This window comes from Zootoca vivipara, chromosome Z2, assembly GCF_965207765.1.
Source record: "Zootoca vivipara chromosome Z2, rZooViv2.hap1.1, whole genome shotgun sequence".
Taxonomy (NCBI): Eukaryota; Metazoa; Chordata; class Lepidosauria; order Squamata; family Lacertidae; genus Zootoca; species Zootoca vivipara.
Genome location: NC_142585.1, coordinates 47540191 through 47555241, shown reverse-complemented (window position 1 = coordinate 47555241; position 15051 = coordinate 47540191). Strand labels below are relative to the sequence as shown.

The window sequence follows — 15051 nt, the reverse complement described above, 5'->3', positions numbered from 1 at the left end:
CTCAGGGCTGATTTCCTTAAGAATGGATAGGTTTGATCTTCTTGCAGTCCATGGGACTCTCAAGAGTCTCCTCCAGCACCATAATTCAAAAGCATCAATTCTTCGGCGATCAGCCTTCTTGATGGTCCAGCTCTCACTTCCATACATCACTACTGGGAAAACCATAGCTTTAACTAGACGGACCTTTGTAGGCAAGGTGATGTCTCTGCTTTTTAAGATGCTGTCTAGGTTTGTCGATGATTCTATGGCTTCTCCCAAAAGACTCCTGGGAATTGCAGCTCACTAAGGGTGCTGGAAGTTGGAACTCTGGGAGAGGTAGAAAGACAGCAGCTCTCATAATTCTTCAAATGCATGGTGTGGATGTGACTGACAGTCTTTAAAAAGCACAACTGAGTAGCATTGCAGCAGGACAAATGGCTCAAGCATATCCGAGTCACAGGCTAACCAAACAAACAAACCCAGAGTGAGGTGAGACTCTGTACTGAATGCAACCTCTAGTGACCTCTGTCTAGTTGTAATTTAACAATTTTGGGAACTGTTAGGCTGCCCAGCACACGTTCTGCCACAGGGCAGAAGGAATGATCAGAATTTCCTTCTGGAGAGTCATAATGGAGAGAAGAAAGTTCAAAGAAACATACAAGGTAAATTTGCCTTCATCCTAGGTGGAGGTCTGAACAATGTGAAATCTATTTTTAAAAACTTCACCAATGTGAAACCTGCCCCTGGAGATTTTTAAAAAAACCCAGATTGTGGTCATAATAAATAGTTACTGGTGGCCTTTCTGACAAATGGTTCTTGCTCAGAAAGGTCTTCCTAATGCTTAGTCAGAATCTCCTTTCTTGCAATTTGAATCAGTTTACGCGGGTCCTGTCCGCTGGAGCAGCAATAACAAGCTTGTTGTCTTCCATGTGACAGCTCTTCAGATATCTGGAGATGTTAGATATACTGTATCAGTGTAAACTGCAGACCTGTCTACCTCAGAAGGTGGAGTGGCGGGGTAAAGCATTATTATTTCATTTTATAATGTATATAAAACAGAGAGAACAATTATAACAACAGGCAAAAGTTAAAAGATGAAAAACAATCAAATAGGCATTTGGAGTGAAGAGTTGCACGTGAGTTTAAAAAACAAAGATAAGAGAAAACTATCAACTTGTATCAGGTTATGAAGTAAAGTTTCAGATTTGCCAGGCTTTTGTGATAAAGGTCGTATTGAAAGTGCAGGTTCTGGTGTACAGTATATGCCATAAAATAATGCCAAATCATTTAAAAAGTGTCTGGAGCTTCTAGTCCTTGTCAAAATCTCAAATTACATCTGATTTTCTCCACTATAGCTACGTATTTCCCAGAGTGGTTGGTACTAAGCATCCGGTGTAAGATTTTGGGCTGTTTTCCACTGAGTTGCAAACAATGGTTTAATTTCTGTCAAAATTAAATCTCCAAAACCTCACACCAACCGACATTCCTGTAAATGATAATATGTACCAATATTATCACCCTCCAAGAATTAGGTGGTATAAAACATTTTTGACATTTGCAAAGGGGCTATAATACCACCTGTGTAGTCACGTCAATGAGTTTTCCCTAAGGATTTTAAGGGTTGCGATTCCCAAATTTTATTTCAGTCCCTGGGAATAATTTGTGTGCCAATATCCAGCCCCCATATCTTTTTAAGGAGTTCCATAATTATACTGAGAAATGTTATGCACCATTTGAAAACCAATCCCTTCTCCCCCCCACCCCCCCGTCGTGCTTAAATAAATTTTCAAATTGCGTTGCGGGTCTCTGATCTTGCGTTTCTACGTGTTTCTTTTACAACGAAACTGTGAATTTGATTGAAACAAAATCCAGTTTGTGTTAGATTTGATCTGACGCACGCGTCCGCATAGCTGCCAAGTTATCCCTTTTTTTAAGGGATTTTCCCTTTTGCTGAATAGGCTTCCTCGTGAGAAAAGGGAAAACTTGGCAGCTATGCGCACGACACCCGCGTTCTTTTCACGGAGAAACCGCGCGCCGCTCTGCGACTTCCTATCTCTACGGAGGGAGGGGCGGGGAAAGAAAGAAAGAAAGAAAGGGAAAACCGCCATTCCCAAAGATGGCTGCGTTGGTTCTACTGGTCGCTTCTGCGCAACACGGCCCGGGCGCCTCTCCCACACGCAAAGATGGCCGCTCCGGCTTCAGGGCCGCTTCCGCGCCTGCGCGCTGCCGGGAAGGTTCCGCGGCGTGGTGCGGCCGCGGCTTACGATCCGCCGCTTGGGGAAGCTGAGCCGGGGGGAGGCGCCTGCCATGGGCTCGCGCCGGGTCCGCGCTCTGCACCTGGCCTTCCTCCAGCAGCGGGTGCTGGTGCCGCCGCCGCCGCCTCCTCGCGTCCAGAGGTGGCTCAGCGCCCGCCCGGCCCACGCGCCCAGGATGGAGTACCAGGTGAGGCACCGCCGCCCGGAGGAGACGCCCCTTTGCAAGCCCGGCGGGGGTTGCGTCAGCCGGCGGGCGGGCGGACAGGCAGGGACCCCCTTCTCCTGTCTCTCGCACCTGCTGGTTCCGTGCAAGGGGGGAGTGCAGCAAGGAACGGAAGCCTCGGAGGAAGGCAGTAAAAACACACACGTGCAATTCCCCGACTTCGCTTTTGAAACATACGAAAGTTATAAATATTAAACGAGCAAACAGCATTTCTAAGTGTCCGGCCAGGCTTGAGTAAGCAGGAATGCTTTTTGCACGCGGGCGCCTGCTTGCTCTGTTTCCCTGTTTTGCTTTGTTTCATATTTCGTTTCATTTAATTGGTGTGCGCGTGGCTAGTGATTTCTAATGTTGGCAGCGAATTTTAATTCGATTTCTTTCCGTTGCATTAACTTTCTAGGCTGCAGTGCTGTTTCGCTTTGTTTTATTGGTGTGTTCATGTGAGGGGGGGGAGGGAGTCGTGAATTCTAGTGCAGGATATTAATTCGATTTCTTTACGTTAGTTTTATAGGCTGTCACCCTACCTTACTTTTATTTTTCAAGTTCAGCCCTGGCGACTTGCAGACGCAAGGAATGAATTGCATTCCAAGCAGAATGTATTGCACATTGCATTTTGGGGACGGGACGGGACGGGAACCCTACTTTATACTGTACTTTCCTTAGTGTAGTGGTAGATTCCGAGCCAGGAAGTGAAGGAACAAAACTATAGTGGCGAATCTACTACTATTATTATTTTGAAAAAGGTAGCTGTATTAGTTTTTCCACGGATAAAACAGTAACCGCAAACAAAAGACAGCAAAACTAGAGCACACGTTTGTCAGTTAGAGGCAAATCACTTTTGAAACAAGGGAGGGAGATATTGCCAGGTGATCGGAAGACCTGGCTGTCTTGAGGCTTCCACATGTGCTTCCACATGTTTTTGGACTCCAAATCCCATCATCCTTTGCTGCTGGCATTTCTGGCAGGGCATGAAGGGAGTCCAGCAGCGCCGGGAGGGTTGCACGTTCCTGCTTGCAATTTAAGACCTCAGCAACAGATGTCTGTGGTCCGTTTTTTTAAGGGGGCAGTTCTAGGGACTGAACTTGGGGAGGGGGCTTTTGCATGCAAAATGCTCTTTCGTTGATCTCCCAGCCTTCGCTGATTGCTGCCCTCCAGATGTTTTGAACTGTTTCCATCAGCCCCTAGGAAGCACATGTTGGACTCAGGTGGCAGAAGTAGTGCTCTAAGGAAGCACCCCTTGTTCTCAGTGGTCAATTTTGTTGTGATTTTATGCTTCCTACTCCACAATTGGCCTCATAGGGGTTTTTTTTGTAGCCACTTAACTTGTTTCAGGTTAACATTCAATGCCTTTTTGTGTGTCCGTCCATCCATTTGTAAACCCTGTATCCCAAAGGGCAGCCAGTCTGTTGTCTGTCCTCAATACGTTGTTAAATTGCAACTTCCATCATTCCTGACCTTTGCCCAAGCTGACTGGGGCAGATGGGGGGGGGGGGCTGGAGTCCCATCAATATCTGGAGGGCCACTGATTAGCCACCCTTGTGTCAGTTGGATTTTTCAGGCATTGTCCACAGGGCTGGGCAATATTTGGTTTTCAACATCGCAATAAATCACTTCCCAAACATTGCGATATTCCAATGTATCACAGTGTCTGAAATAAGGATGGAGAGCAAACATGGTAATGTCCTGACAACTGCTACTACAGTGGAACCTCGCTTTATGAACACCTCGGTTTACGAATTTTCGGTTTGCGAACGCCGCAGACCCATCAGGAACGGATTAATTCACTTTCCATTACTTTCAAAGGGAAAGTTCGCTTCAGTTTATGAACGCTTCAGTTTATGAACTGACTTCTGGAACAAATTACACCCATGCTTCGGGTTAAGTACGCTTCACGTTGAGTACTCTGCAGACCCGTCTGGAACGGATTAATCCACTTTCCATTACTTTCAATGGGAAAGTTCGCTTCAGTTTATGAACGCTTCAGTTTATGAACAGACTTCCGGAACTAATTGTGTTCATAAACCGAGGTACCACTGTATTGCTACTAAAGCAGGCACATTTTTACTAACTTTTAATAATAGTGAGTACAAATAATCTGGGAAAATATTGAGGGGGGGGGGAGAATTAAATTTGATGCATAAATGAAAATAGACTCAATGATATCATTCTTCAGCTAAACCATTAAAGATTTCTAGAGAATATATTAATGTTCTATGCAGTTTTAAGGGCATTAGATTTAGTGAAATAATGTTAATTACACACACATGCTTAAAAAAATTTTTCAAAATGATTTAAGAGTTATTTAAGTAATTTACACAAACCACACCCCCACATCTCACATACCCCCTCCCCAGTTTTTCTTCCAAAAGAACCACCACCATCTCATGAGCTTGGGTGGGTAGTTCTGGTGGGACCAACTCTGCATCTTACTTAGGCAAACATGGTTGGTGAAGCAGGATCTGGCAGCAGATCTGTGGTTTCTTACTTGTTTTTAAAAGCCTAACCGGCTTCTCCACTCCCTTCACAAAGTTGACGGAGGCAGGGTGGGAAGGTAGAATGAGGGTGAAGGGATTTCCTAATGGATTTGATCAGAGCAGCTCACAGCAGACGATTACCAAGAGGAGAGGAAGCCAGCTCTGGCAAGGGTGCTACAGACACACGCATGCTGCATTCTTACACACAGAGAGAGAAGGGAGGGAAAGAGGCTTAAACAGCAGCACAACCTACTGGTACCAGCCTGGTGCCCCTAGCCTAGCTCTAAAACAAAAAATCATGGTGTCTGCTCTGAGGATAGTTCCCAGTCATTCTGCCTGCATTTGTGAGCGCCTGCTCTTGTGGTGTGCTGCCCCCTGCAGGAGGCAGGAGAGAGCTAAGCCAGCAAAGCCATACAATTTGCAGGAATTGTGAGCAAAGTGACAATCAGCTTCACGGTTTTCCCCCATGATTAGCAATATACAGTGGTGCCTCGCAAGACTAATTTAATTAGTTCCGCGAGTCCATTCGTTTTGCGAAAAATTCGTCTTGCGAATCGCAGTTTCCCGTAGGAATGCATTGAAATTTCTTTGCATTCCTATGGGAAACCGTGATTTGCAAGACGAATTTTTTGCAAAACGAATTCGTCTTGCGAGTAACCATCAGATCGCAAGACGCATTCGTCTTGCGAAAAATTTGTCTTGCAGGGCATTTGTCTTGCGAGGTACCACTGTATCTCCAGGTCGAATGTTATGAAACAGCTATCATGATGTGGACTTTTTTTTTTAATTGGGTTTTATAAACAAGAATAATGTTATACAAACAAGTATACCAAATTTCCTCATGCCATTTGTATATCTCACAAAAATAGCATAATATATGTGGGAAAGTACCCACAACATATGTTTCATTATTAGTGTTCCATTTACAGGTTCTTGGTTCATGAACTGGTTTAAACCAGTGATGGCCAAACATGGCCCTCCAGCTGTTTTGGGACTACAATTCCCATCATCCCTGACCACTGGTCCTGTTAGCTAGGGATGATGGGAGTTGTAGCCCCAAAACAGCTGGAGGGCGAAGTTTGGCCATCACTGGTTTAAACAATTAAGAAAGAGGGGAGGGGAGTATGGTGAGTGGGGTGGAGTTTAGTGGTTATGCTTCTATTCTTCTACTTAGTGGGGGGGGGCAATGACGTCTCCAGGGTATTCTGTATCCTTCTGCACCCTAGGATAAGCATGCTTGATTGGTTGCTTCCATTCGTATCCCTCCTTTTCTTCAAGGCACTCATGGTATTCCTCTCCTCATTTACTCCTGACAACAACCCTGTGAGGTAGGCTAGGCTGAGAGACAGCGAATGGTCACCTAATGAGTCTCATGGCCAAGCAGGATTTGAACCCTGGCCTCCCAGGTCCTAGTCCAACACTCCAACCACTATACCATCACTGGCTCTCTCTTCAAAATGGGCAGCTGACGCAGTACCCTCCAGAGGCAGCTTGATTGCAACTTCCACAGCTCCCACTCCCTTTGCCCATGCTAGGCGGGGCTGAATAATGCTCAAGCAGGAGGTGTGGAGGTCATTGCTGGAGCCCCGTAAAATTAGCGGGGTAAGTCCCTTTCCCCTTCTCAGTTTTTCCTGGGAGTAATTTTGATTTCGAAAGGGGAGTTTTGGTAGTCGGGGGGACGCAGGTGAATTTGGTGTATCCTTTGCATTTTATTTATACCTGGCAAAGTGTTCTGTAAATGTTGTGCTTTGCTCTTTTTTTGCAACAGACGCAGCAAAGAGAGCTCACTCTGCTATCATAGCTCAGCAGCACGTTATCCTCTCAAGTGGAGCAGAGGGCCATACGAAGCTGCCTTACACCAGGTCAAGACTGCCATCCTACTAGCTCTGTGTGGTCCAGCCTTTTTGTCAGCTGGCTTCCTAGATGTTGCAGGATAACACCCCCATCACCCCTGACCATTGACCATGCTGAGTGAGGATGATAGGAATAGTAGTCCAGAACACCTGGAGGGTGCCAGGTTGCCGAAGGCTGATATCTGCCAGCCAAGAATCAACAATGGTACATGTTGCTAAAACTTTAGTTTCCTTGTTTGGATGTTCTGTCTTTTTGTATAATTTCACGGCTCCTCCAGTATAATCCTCCCCCCCCCCGGTCTCTGGCCCTATTGTTGCTTTGGCTTGTTGTATCATAGTCTTTGTTTTATACGCTGTATACAGTATATTTCTTATACTGTATATTATTATCCCCCACACTCTCTGTGTTTACAGAGGTGTTTTGCCTCTTATAGTTGCTACTGTTACTCAGAGTAGACCTAATGAACCTAATGATAGCCATGTTCAAATATATAAAAGGATGTCATATAGAGGAGGGAGAAAGGTTGTTTTCTGCTGCTCCAGAGAAGCGGACACGGAGCAATGGATTCAAACTAAAAGAAAGAAGATTCCACCTCAACATTAGGAAGAACTTCCTGACTGTAAGAGCTGTTCGACAGTGGAATTTGCTGCCAAGGAGTGTGGTGGAGTCTCCTTCTTTGGAGGTCTTTAAGCAGAGGATTGACAGCCATGTGTCAAGAATGCTTTGATGGTGTTTCCTGCTCAGCAGGGGGTTGGACTGGATGGCCCTTGTGGTCTCTTCCAACTCTAGGATTCTATGATTCTAGGATTCTATAATGGATCTGAGTCATCCATTAATTTCAATGGCTCTACTCTCAGTAGGGCTATGGATACAAATCTATATAAATATCCCCCAGATAGAAACTATACACATCGGTAAGAGAGCATCTAGCCTGGCCTGCTGATTTTTATTTATTTTTATTTTATTTATTTTATTTTAATTTACTACATTTATATCCTACCTTTCCTGTCTGCTTCTGGCGAACCATTTCCTGCTTCTTTTTAACATAGATTAGTATTTTTCCAAATGTGCAGCCTTAAGCAATATAGTCATGGCCCTGCATGTGAATTGGGTGAGGTGGAGGAGAAGCGGGAAAGTGATGAATATGGCCAGATCTAGAAGTAAAAGTGCTTTTAGCACATTGCCTGCTCCTGGCCTGTTGCCACCCGAGGCATCTTTCTCAACTTGCCTTTACAAGCATGTCACTCCCTGCTGCGATGTTCATGGTAACTCTGAAATCCCTGGTTGACAGACTGAGTGATATTGACCCTACTCAATAGATATGACTAACTAGGGTACAGTATAGGGATGCTTTGCTCTAAACCACTGAGCCTCTTGGGCTTCCCGATCAGAAGGTCGGCGGTTCGAATCCCCACAACGGGTGAGCTCCTGTTGCTCGGTCCCTGCTCCTCCCAACCTAGCAGTTCGAAAGTACGCAAAAAAGTGCAAGTAGATAAATAGGTACCGCTCCGGTGGGAAGATAAAGGTGTTTCCGCACGCTGCTCCGGTTTCGGTGTTCCGTTGCACCAGAAGCGACTTAGTCATGCTGGCCACATGACCCGGAAAAACTGTCTGCGGATAAACGCTGGCTCCCTCGGCCTGTATAGCAAGATGAGCGCCACAACCCCAGAGTTGTCCGCAGCTGGACTTAACTGTCAGGGGTCCTTTACCTTTACCTTTTAAACTAGGGCATATCAATTTCAGTGTGCTGTCAAGAAAACTTAGTTGAGTGAAATCTAATGTTTTTAATTGTTTTTAGAAGTCTTTAAAAAGTCTTTAAAATTATTATTCATCTGGTTGCCACCGGGGGGCTCCTTCAGAAGGAGCTGGATATAAATTGAACAAATAATAATAAATACATAATGTGTGCTTGGGGCCTGAGATCTTTGTACCCATTTTACATAATTGGCTGCAGTACCTGATAAGTTTCAAGTTTTACATACAGTAATTGTTTTTTCTTTTTTCTTTTTGGTAAAGGACATGGGTGGTGGAGGAACAGACTTTAAAAGAGCCGTTATAAATCTGATATGATCTTGTGTACATTAAACATCGTCATATAAGCTAAGGAAGAAAGAATAAGGCAGATTGATTGTTTAGTTTGATGGTTCGCTTTTAGTTGCATCCTCACCTCTACATCAGTGCAAATGTAAATCAGTGTGTGTTATTCCGTGGGGGCCTCTTAAACTTGGCCCTTAACATGCCCTCATCTGGCCAAAGGAACTGCCTGCCTGACTGTTTCTTTATTAGGCCACGCCAGCTGATCATAACCTATAATTTGGAGGTGGGAGGAGAGAAAAGAAAGAAAAAAGGAGAACACTACCCAAGTGACATGTTGTGAAGGAGAGGTGGGTTGCTGCTCGGCTGCCTAGGGCGTCCGGTGGGGGGAGTAATAGCTCCCCCCAGAATGCAGGACGTTACCTTATCCTGAGTCAGGCCACTGGTCTGACTAGCCTGGTGACTGGCAATGGCTCTCTGGAGTTCCAGGCAGCGCCTTCTGCATGCAAGCAGCTGCTCCACCACTGAGCTATGGCCATTCACTTAAAGAGAAAATAAAACCCCAGCCCTCCTGCTTCTGTATGGGTTGAAGCTGCCATATGCTGAGACAGGGCATTTGTTCCATCTAGCTCAGTATAGTCTACACCCATGGGTAGGTAACCTAAGGCACGTGGGCTGGATGCGGCCCAATCGCCTTCTCAATCCGGCCCGCGGATGGTCCGGGAATCAGCGTGTTTTTACATGAGTAGAATGTGTGCTTTTCTTTAAAATGCATCTCTGGGTTATTTGTGGGGCATAGGAATTTGTTTATTCCCCCCCCCCCAAATAATATAGTCCGGTCCCCCACAAGGTATGAGGGACAGTGGACTGGCCCCCTGCTGAAAAAGTTTGCTAGCTCCTGGTCTGCACTGACTAGGAGCAGCTGTCCAGAGTTTAAGGCAAGGGATTTCCACAGCCCTCCCTTGAGAGTCCAGTAATTGGACAGGGGACCTTTTGCCTGCAATGCCTTTCTACTGAGCACACAGTCCGACCACTTTCTAGTGCAGTGCAGGAATAGCCTGATGTTCACCTAAGCGTGCGTACAGTAGTCCCACATCCCTGTGCCATCAAATACACTATCCCAGGCATGTCCAACAGGTAGATCGTGATCTACCGGTAGATCACTGGACGTCTGTGGTAGATCACTAGTGGATCAGTGGCTCCCCTCCAAAGAAGCTAAAAAACTTTGGCTCCTCTAAAAAAACTCAACACCTTTGTCCTGCACCCCTAAAATGACCTGAACCACCAAAAACAGGGCTTTCCTTCCTAAAAAAAAAAGCTCAGTCGCTTTCCTCCTTCCTAAAGAAGCTCAAGAACTTTTATGTGAACTCCCAAAATCAGGGCTTTCCTACCTTAAAAAACCCTCAACAACTTTGACCTGAACCCCCCAAAAGGGGGTAGATCACTGCCAGTTTTTAACTCTGTGAGTAGATCGCAGTCTCTTGGGAGTTGGCCAATCCCTGCACTATCCCACTTACAAGGCAATTGAGGAAGTTGCTTATTATAGCAGTGGACGGCCCCGTTACCCACCAGCTTGTAGCAGAGATATGCAGCCTATTTTTGAATACTGTACGCTAGCTCTGTCCACTTTGCTTTTCTGCAGAAAGAAGGTAAGGAGCTTGTTTCCCTCCAAGGTAAAAGGTAAAGGACCCCTGGACGGTTAAGTCCAGTCAAAGGCGACTATGGGGTTGTGGCGCTCATCTTGCTTTCAGGCCGAGGGAGCCGGCGTTTGTCCACAGTGCCACCCGCATCCCTTTTCCCTCCGAGGTAGGCAGTACCTGATAAAGTACTTCTAGCCTTTCAGAAAAGTTGTTGTTCTTTATTAAATTTGTATACCACCCTTCATCCATAGATCTCAGGGCTGTTCAAAACAAAAAAATACAATATAAAAACACAATATACATAATAAAAACAAGGAAAAAAACTACCAACTAATACTCCCTCAAACACACACTTATTCAACCAAAAAGGTCTGGTTTTTGCCTGGGAATTTAGAATTTGAAAGGCAGCAGACCAGAGAGACCTTGAGTGCATGTAGACCATGCCTCTCAGCTGTGTAGGGCTGGGCAATGTTAACTTTTCAGCATTGTGATGTTGAAAAATGGAGGGAGGGACAAGCTGCGTGGGGCCCAGCCCTGCAAGGCGCTGGAGTGAAAATGCCAAGGCCCTTCATCCAGGTAGCATAATTGCATTTTACTTGAATATATATAATGTGGTTAGTTTGGGGGGTTCAGTGGTTAAAGGAGACAGGCCAGCTTTTAGGTGAGTCAGTGGGCCTAAGCATGGTATAACAAAGGGAAGTGGCTTTGTGCCAGAGGACAGATGGGTGGGCCCTGGGCCCCCTCCCTCACCTGGCTGCTAGTGAGAAGGGCAATAGCCAGCATTGTGTGAGAGAGCTGGGCTAGAAGGAGGCGGCTGGCAGAAGCCAGGGCATCAGAGCTGTACCCGATTCCTGCTGGAATCCAAGGCTGTGGTGGTGGGAGAAGCAAGACCCTTTTGGGGTGCTCATGCTGTGAGCACCTCCATTGTAGGCTCAGGTTGTATGTATGTGTAGATAAACCATCTCTCCTAAAGACACCACAATTGCCGCCGTCCATCATTCCAAGGAAACTGAACATGGGTAAGTGCCCACTGGAGTTCCACACCCTTCGGAGACTGGGGTAGTGAACCACAAAAGAGGGTGTGTGTGTGTGTGTGTCTACTTGTATCTGCTTTAATCCAGGCATCCCCAAACGTCGGCCCTCCAAATGTTTTGGACTACAATTCCCATCTTCCCTGACCACTGGTCCTGTTAGCTAGGGATCATGGGAGTTGTAGGCCAAAACATCTGGAGGGCCGCAGTTTGGGGGTGCCTGCTTTAATCCATGCAAATTAATATCAAATAAATTGTAATAATTTTAAGGCACACACGCTTAGTGGGCCACACTCCACAGAATAATAATAATAATAATAATAATAATAATAATAATAATAATAATAATAATAATAATATTTATACCCTATACCCCACACATCTGGCCGGACATCCCTAGCCACTCTGGGTGGCTTCCAACAGGGTATTAAAAACACAATAAAACACGAAACATTCCCTAAACAGGGCTGCCTTCAGTTGTCTTCTAAAAGTCAGATAGCTGTTTATTTCTTTGACATCTGGTGGGAGGGCGTTCCACAGGGCGGGTGCCATTACAAAGAAAGCCCTCTGCCTGTAACCTGTCACTTTTGGCAGGGAGGGAACCGCCAAAAAGCCCTCGGCACTGGACCTCAGGCTGAATGCTGGGGGTGGAGATGCTCCTTCAGGTATATAGGGCCAGGTCCATTTAGGGCTTTAAAGGTCAGCAGCAACACTTTGAACTGTGCTCGGAAACGTACTGGGAGCCAGTGCAGGTCTTTCAGGACCTGTGTTATATGGTCCCGGCAGCCACTCCCAGTCACCAGTCTAGCTGCCGCATTGAGGATTAATTGCAGTTTCCAGGTCACCTTCAAAGGGAGCCCCAGGTAGAGCGCATTTGAGTAGTCTAAGCGGGAGATAACCAGAGCATGCACCACTCTGGCGAGACAGTCTGCGGGCAGGTAGGGTCTCAGCCTGCGTACCAGATGGAGCTGGTAGACAGATGCCCTGGACACAGAGTTGACCTGCACCTCCATGGACAGCTGTGAGTCCAAAATGACTCCCAGGCTGCACACCTGGTCCTTCAGGGGCACAGTTACCCCATTCAAGACCAGGGAGTCCCCCACACCCGCCCGCCTCCTGTCTCCCACAAACAGTACTTCTGTCTTGTCAGGGTTCAACCTCAATCTGTTAGCCGCCATCCATCCTCCAACTGCCTCCAGGCACTCACACACTTAACCATCCTCGCTGATCTCTGATTTAAAAGAGAAGTAGAGCTGGGTATCATCCACATATTGATGGACACCCAGCCCAAACCCCCTGCTGATCTCTCCCAGCAGCTTCATGTAGATGTTAAAAAGCATGGGGGAGAGGACAGAACCCTGAGGCACCCCACAAGTGAGAGCCCAGGGGTCTGAACACTCATCCTCCACCACCACTTTCTGGACATGGCCCAGGAGGAAGGAGCGGAACCACTGCATGACAGTGCCCCCAGCTCCCAACTCCTCTAGACGGTCCAGAAGGATTTCATGGTTGATAGTACCAAAGGCTGCTGAGAGATCCAGCTGAACAAGGAAACAGCTTTCACCCTTGTCCCTAGCCTGCCGGAGATCATTGACCAGCGTGACCAAGGCAGTCTTATCTGGATCAAACTTCAGTTTGTTGGCTCTCATCCAGTCCATTACCATTTAACTTTTAATATGGCAAAGTTGGCAAATTTAGGATGATCTTGGCATTCATGTGGGAGGAGGCAGTTCTCTGGGTAACTTGGGGAAACTGACCTCCCAGCTGTTTTCAGACTACAACTCCCAGCATCTTTAGCAATGCTGGCTGGGGCTGATTTTCTACCCCTGGTGTAGAAAATGAGTCAACAGTGTGATGCAGCAGCTAGAAAAGCCAATGCAATTCTGGGCTGCATCAACAGGAGTATAGCACCTAGATCAAGGAAAGTAATAGTACCACTGTATTCTGCTCTGGTCAGACCTCACCTGGAGTACTGTGTCCAGTTCTGGGCACCACAGTTCAAGAAGGATACTGACGAGCTGGAACGTGTTCAGAGGAGGGCAACAAAAATAGTCAAAGGCTTGGAAACGATGCCTTATGAGGAACGGCTTAGGGAGCTGGGTATGTTTAGCCTGGAGAAGAGAAGGTTAATTGGTGATATGATAGCCATGTTCAAAGATATCAAAGGATATCGTATAGAGGAGGGAGAAAGGTTGATTTCAGCTGCTCCAGAGAAGCGGACACGGAGCAATGGATTCAAACTACAAGAAAGAAGATTCCACCTCAACATCAGGAAGAACTTCCTGACAGTAAGAGCTGTTTGGCAGTGGAATTTGCTGCCAAGAAGTGTGGCGGAGTCTCCTTTTTTTTGAGGTCTTTAAGCAGAGGATTGACAGCTATATGTCAAGAATGCTTTGATGGTGTTTCCTGCTTGGCAGGGGATTGGACTGGATGGCCCTTGTGGTCTCTTCCAACTCTATGATTCTATGATCATTTTGTCAGGAAAGGAAGCTATGAACATTTGATAAGTCATTTTCAGACTAATTAAAAGGACAGAATGAATAGCTAGCTGAGCTTTCCTTCTGGTCCACCTGGGGGCAAGCTATTCCCCCTCAGGTTCTTGGCCCCAGGTATAATAATAGTGCTGACCTACCTTGCAGGGCTGTTTATAAGAATTAATGTGGAAAAACCCGTGAAGCACTTTTGAGGACTTTGTGAGGCAGTTGTGTAATACATCGCGTATAATAACATGCAGCTACCTCCCAATGATAATCCTTACAAAAGCCCTGTAAGGTAATGTTTATTAAATGTTGAGCCTGTTAACTGATTGCCATGTAAAGCATCTCCAAGCAACTTACAAAACTTTAAAAAAGCAGAAAGCATAGCATAAAAGTATGTGGGGGTTTTTTTTGGGGGGGATCCATGTATTACAATAAAAAGCATACAAAAATCTGCAAATTGTGGGAAAACTTGGGTAGCAAAACAGCTTAGGACCCGTTTCCTCATGAGATTTACTTACCTACCCCACCTGTGCCCAGTGGATATAGTGCTGCTACAGGTGCCAAATAATACCCGTCTTTCAATCGCTTAGTGTCACAATGCCAACACTAAGGAACTCCTGGCCTATTAAATTCAAGCAGGAGCCTTCACCATACTCTTTTCCGTGCTTGCCAAGCCTACTTTCCGGATGCTTAGAAAGTAGAAGTAATTTTAATCTGTTTTAATATTTTAACCTCAGTGTACTTTTAAAGGTTTGGTTGTGGTTTTTTGTTGATTTTACTTCTTTGTGTAAATGGCTTTGAGGTTTTTTTTTAAAGTAAATTCTTTATTGTTTAAAATTAGCAAATTCAGATAATATACATATACACACAATCTACATTTCTCCAATATATAAAAGTACAAAGTACGTTCAAAGAACAAATCACAAACCAAAATAGTTTACAAAACATGTTTGAAGATATATCAAAAAGAAAGAAAAAAGAAAAAGAAAAAGAACTCAAAAAAATGAAAGGGAAAAAGAAAAAGAAAAAAAAACATATAAAAAGCAAAAATGTTAAAAATCGTCTTCCAATTGTTCCAGTTGTA

General features: G+C 45.5%; 2 protein-coding genes across 4 annotated transcripts in view; one reads left to right on the top strand and one right to left on the bottom strand.

Moving 5' to 3' along the window:
• Positions 1-524: 524 nt before the first annotated feature.
• The window catches only part of FPGS (folylpolyglutamate synthase), a 68332-nt gene continuing 53805 nt past the window's right edge, over positions 525-15051 (top strand). The window contains exons 1-2 of one of the 3 annotated variants that reach the window (XM_088665087.1): positions 2153-2421; positions 6697-6986. In XM_088665087.1, coding sequence (XP_088521213.1) covers positions 6906-6986 — 81 coding nt within the window. In that variant the 5' untranslated portion in view covers positions 2153-2421; positions 6697-6905. Of the gene's footprint in view, positions 642-1935; positions 2422-6696; positions 6987-15051 lie in introns of those variants that run through there. The other 2 variants (XM_035102288.3, XM_035102289.3) reach the window with 2 other exon arrangements.
• LOC148686667 (uncharacterized) lies at positions 8874-14202 on the bottom strand. Its single transcript, XM_088665402.1, has 4 exons — positions 14157-14202; positions 12201-12676; positions 11207-11323; positions 8874-8882 (listed from the first exon to the last, which is right to left on the bottom strand). The coding sequence occupies exons 1-4, from the start codon at positions 14200-14202 to the stop codon at positions 8874-8876; spliced, it is 648 nt and encodes a 215-aa protein (XP_088521528.1).

What these genes read in the sequence shown, in the direction of transcription:
- LOC148686667 (XM_088665402.1), bottom strand. Translation starts at nt 14,202, where the DNA reads ATGTATTACACAACTGCCTCACAAAGTCCTCAAAAGTGCTTCACGG. An exon ending in TCCTCAAAAGTGCTTCACGG is followed by an intron (nt 12,677 to 14,156) that starts GTTTTTCCACAT and finishes GCCTGGAGGCAG; the next exon opens with TTGGAGGATGGATGGCGGCT. An exon ending in GTTTCCGAGCACAGTTCAAA is followed by an intron (nt 11,324 to 12,200) that starts GTGTTGCTGCTG and finishes CCACCACCACAG; the next exon opens with CCTTGGATTCCAGCAGGAAT.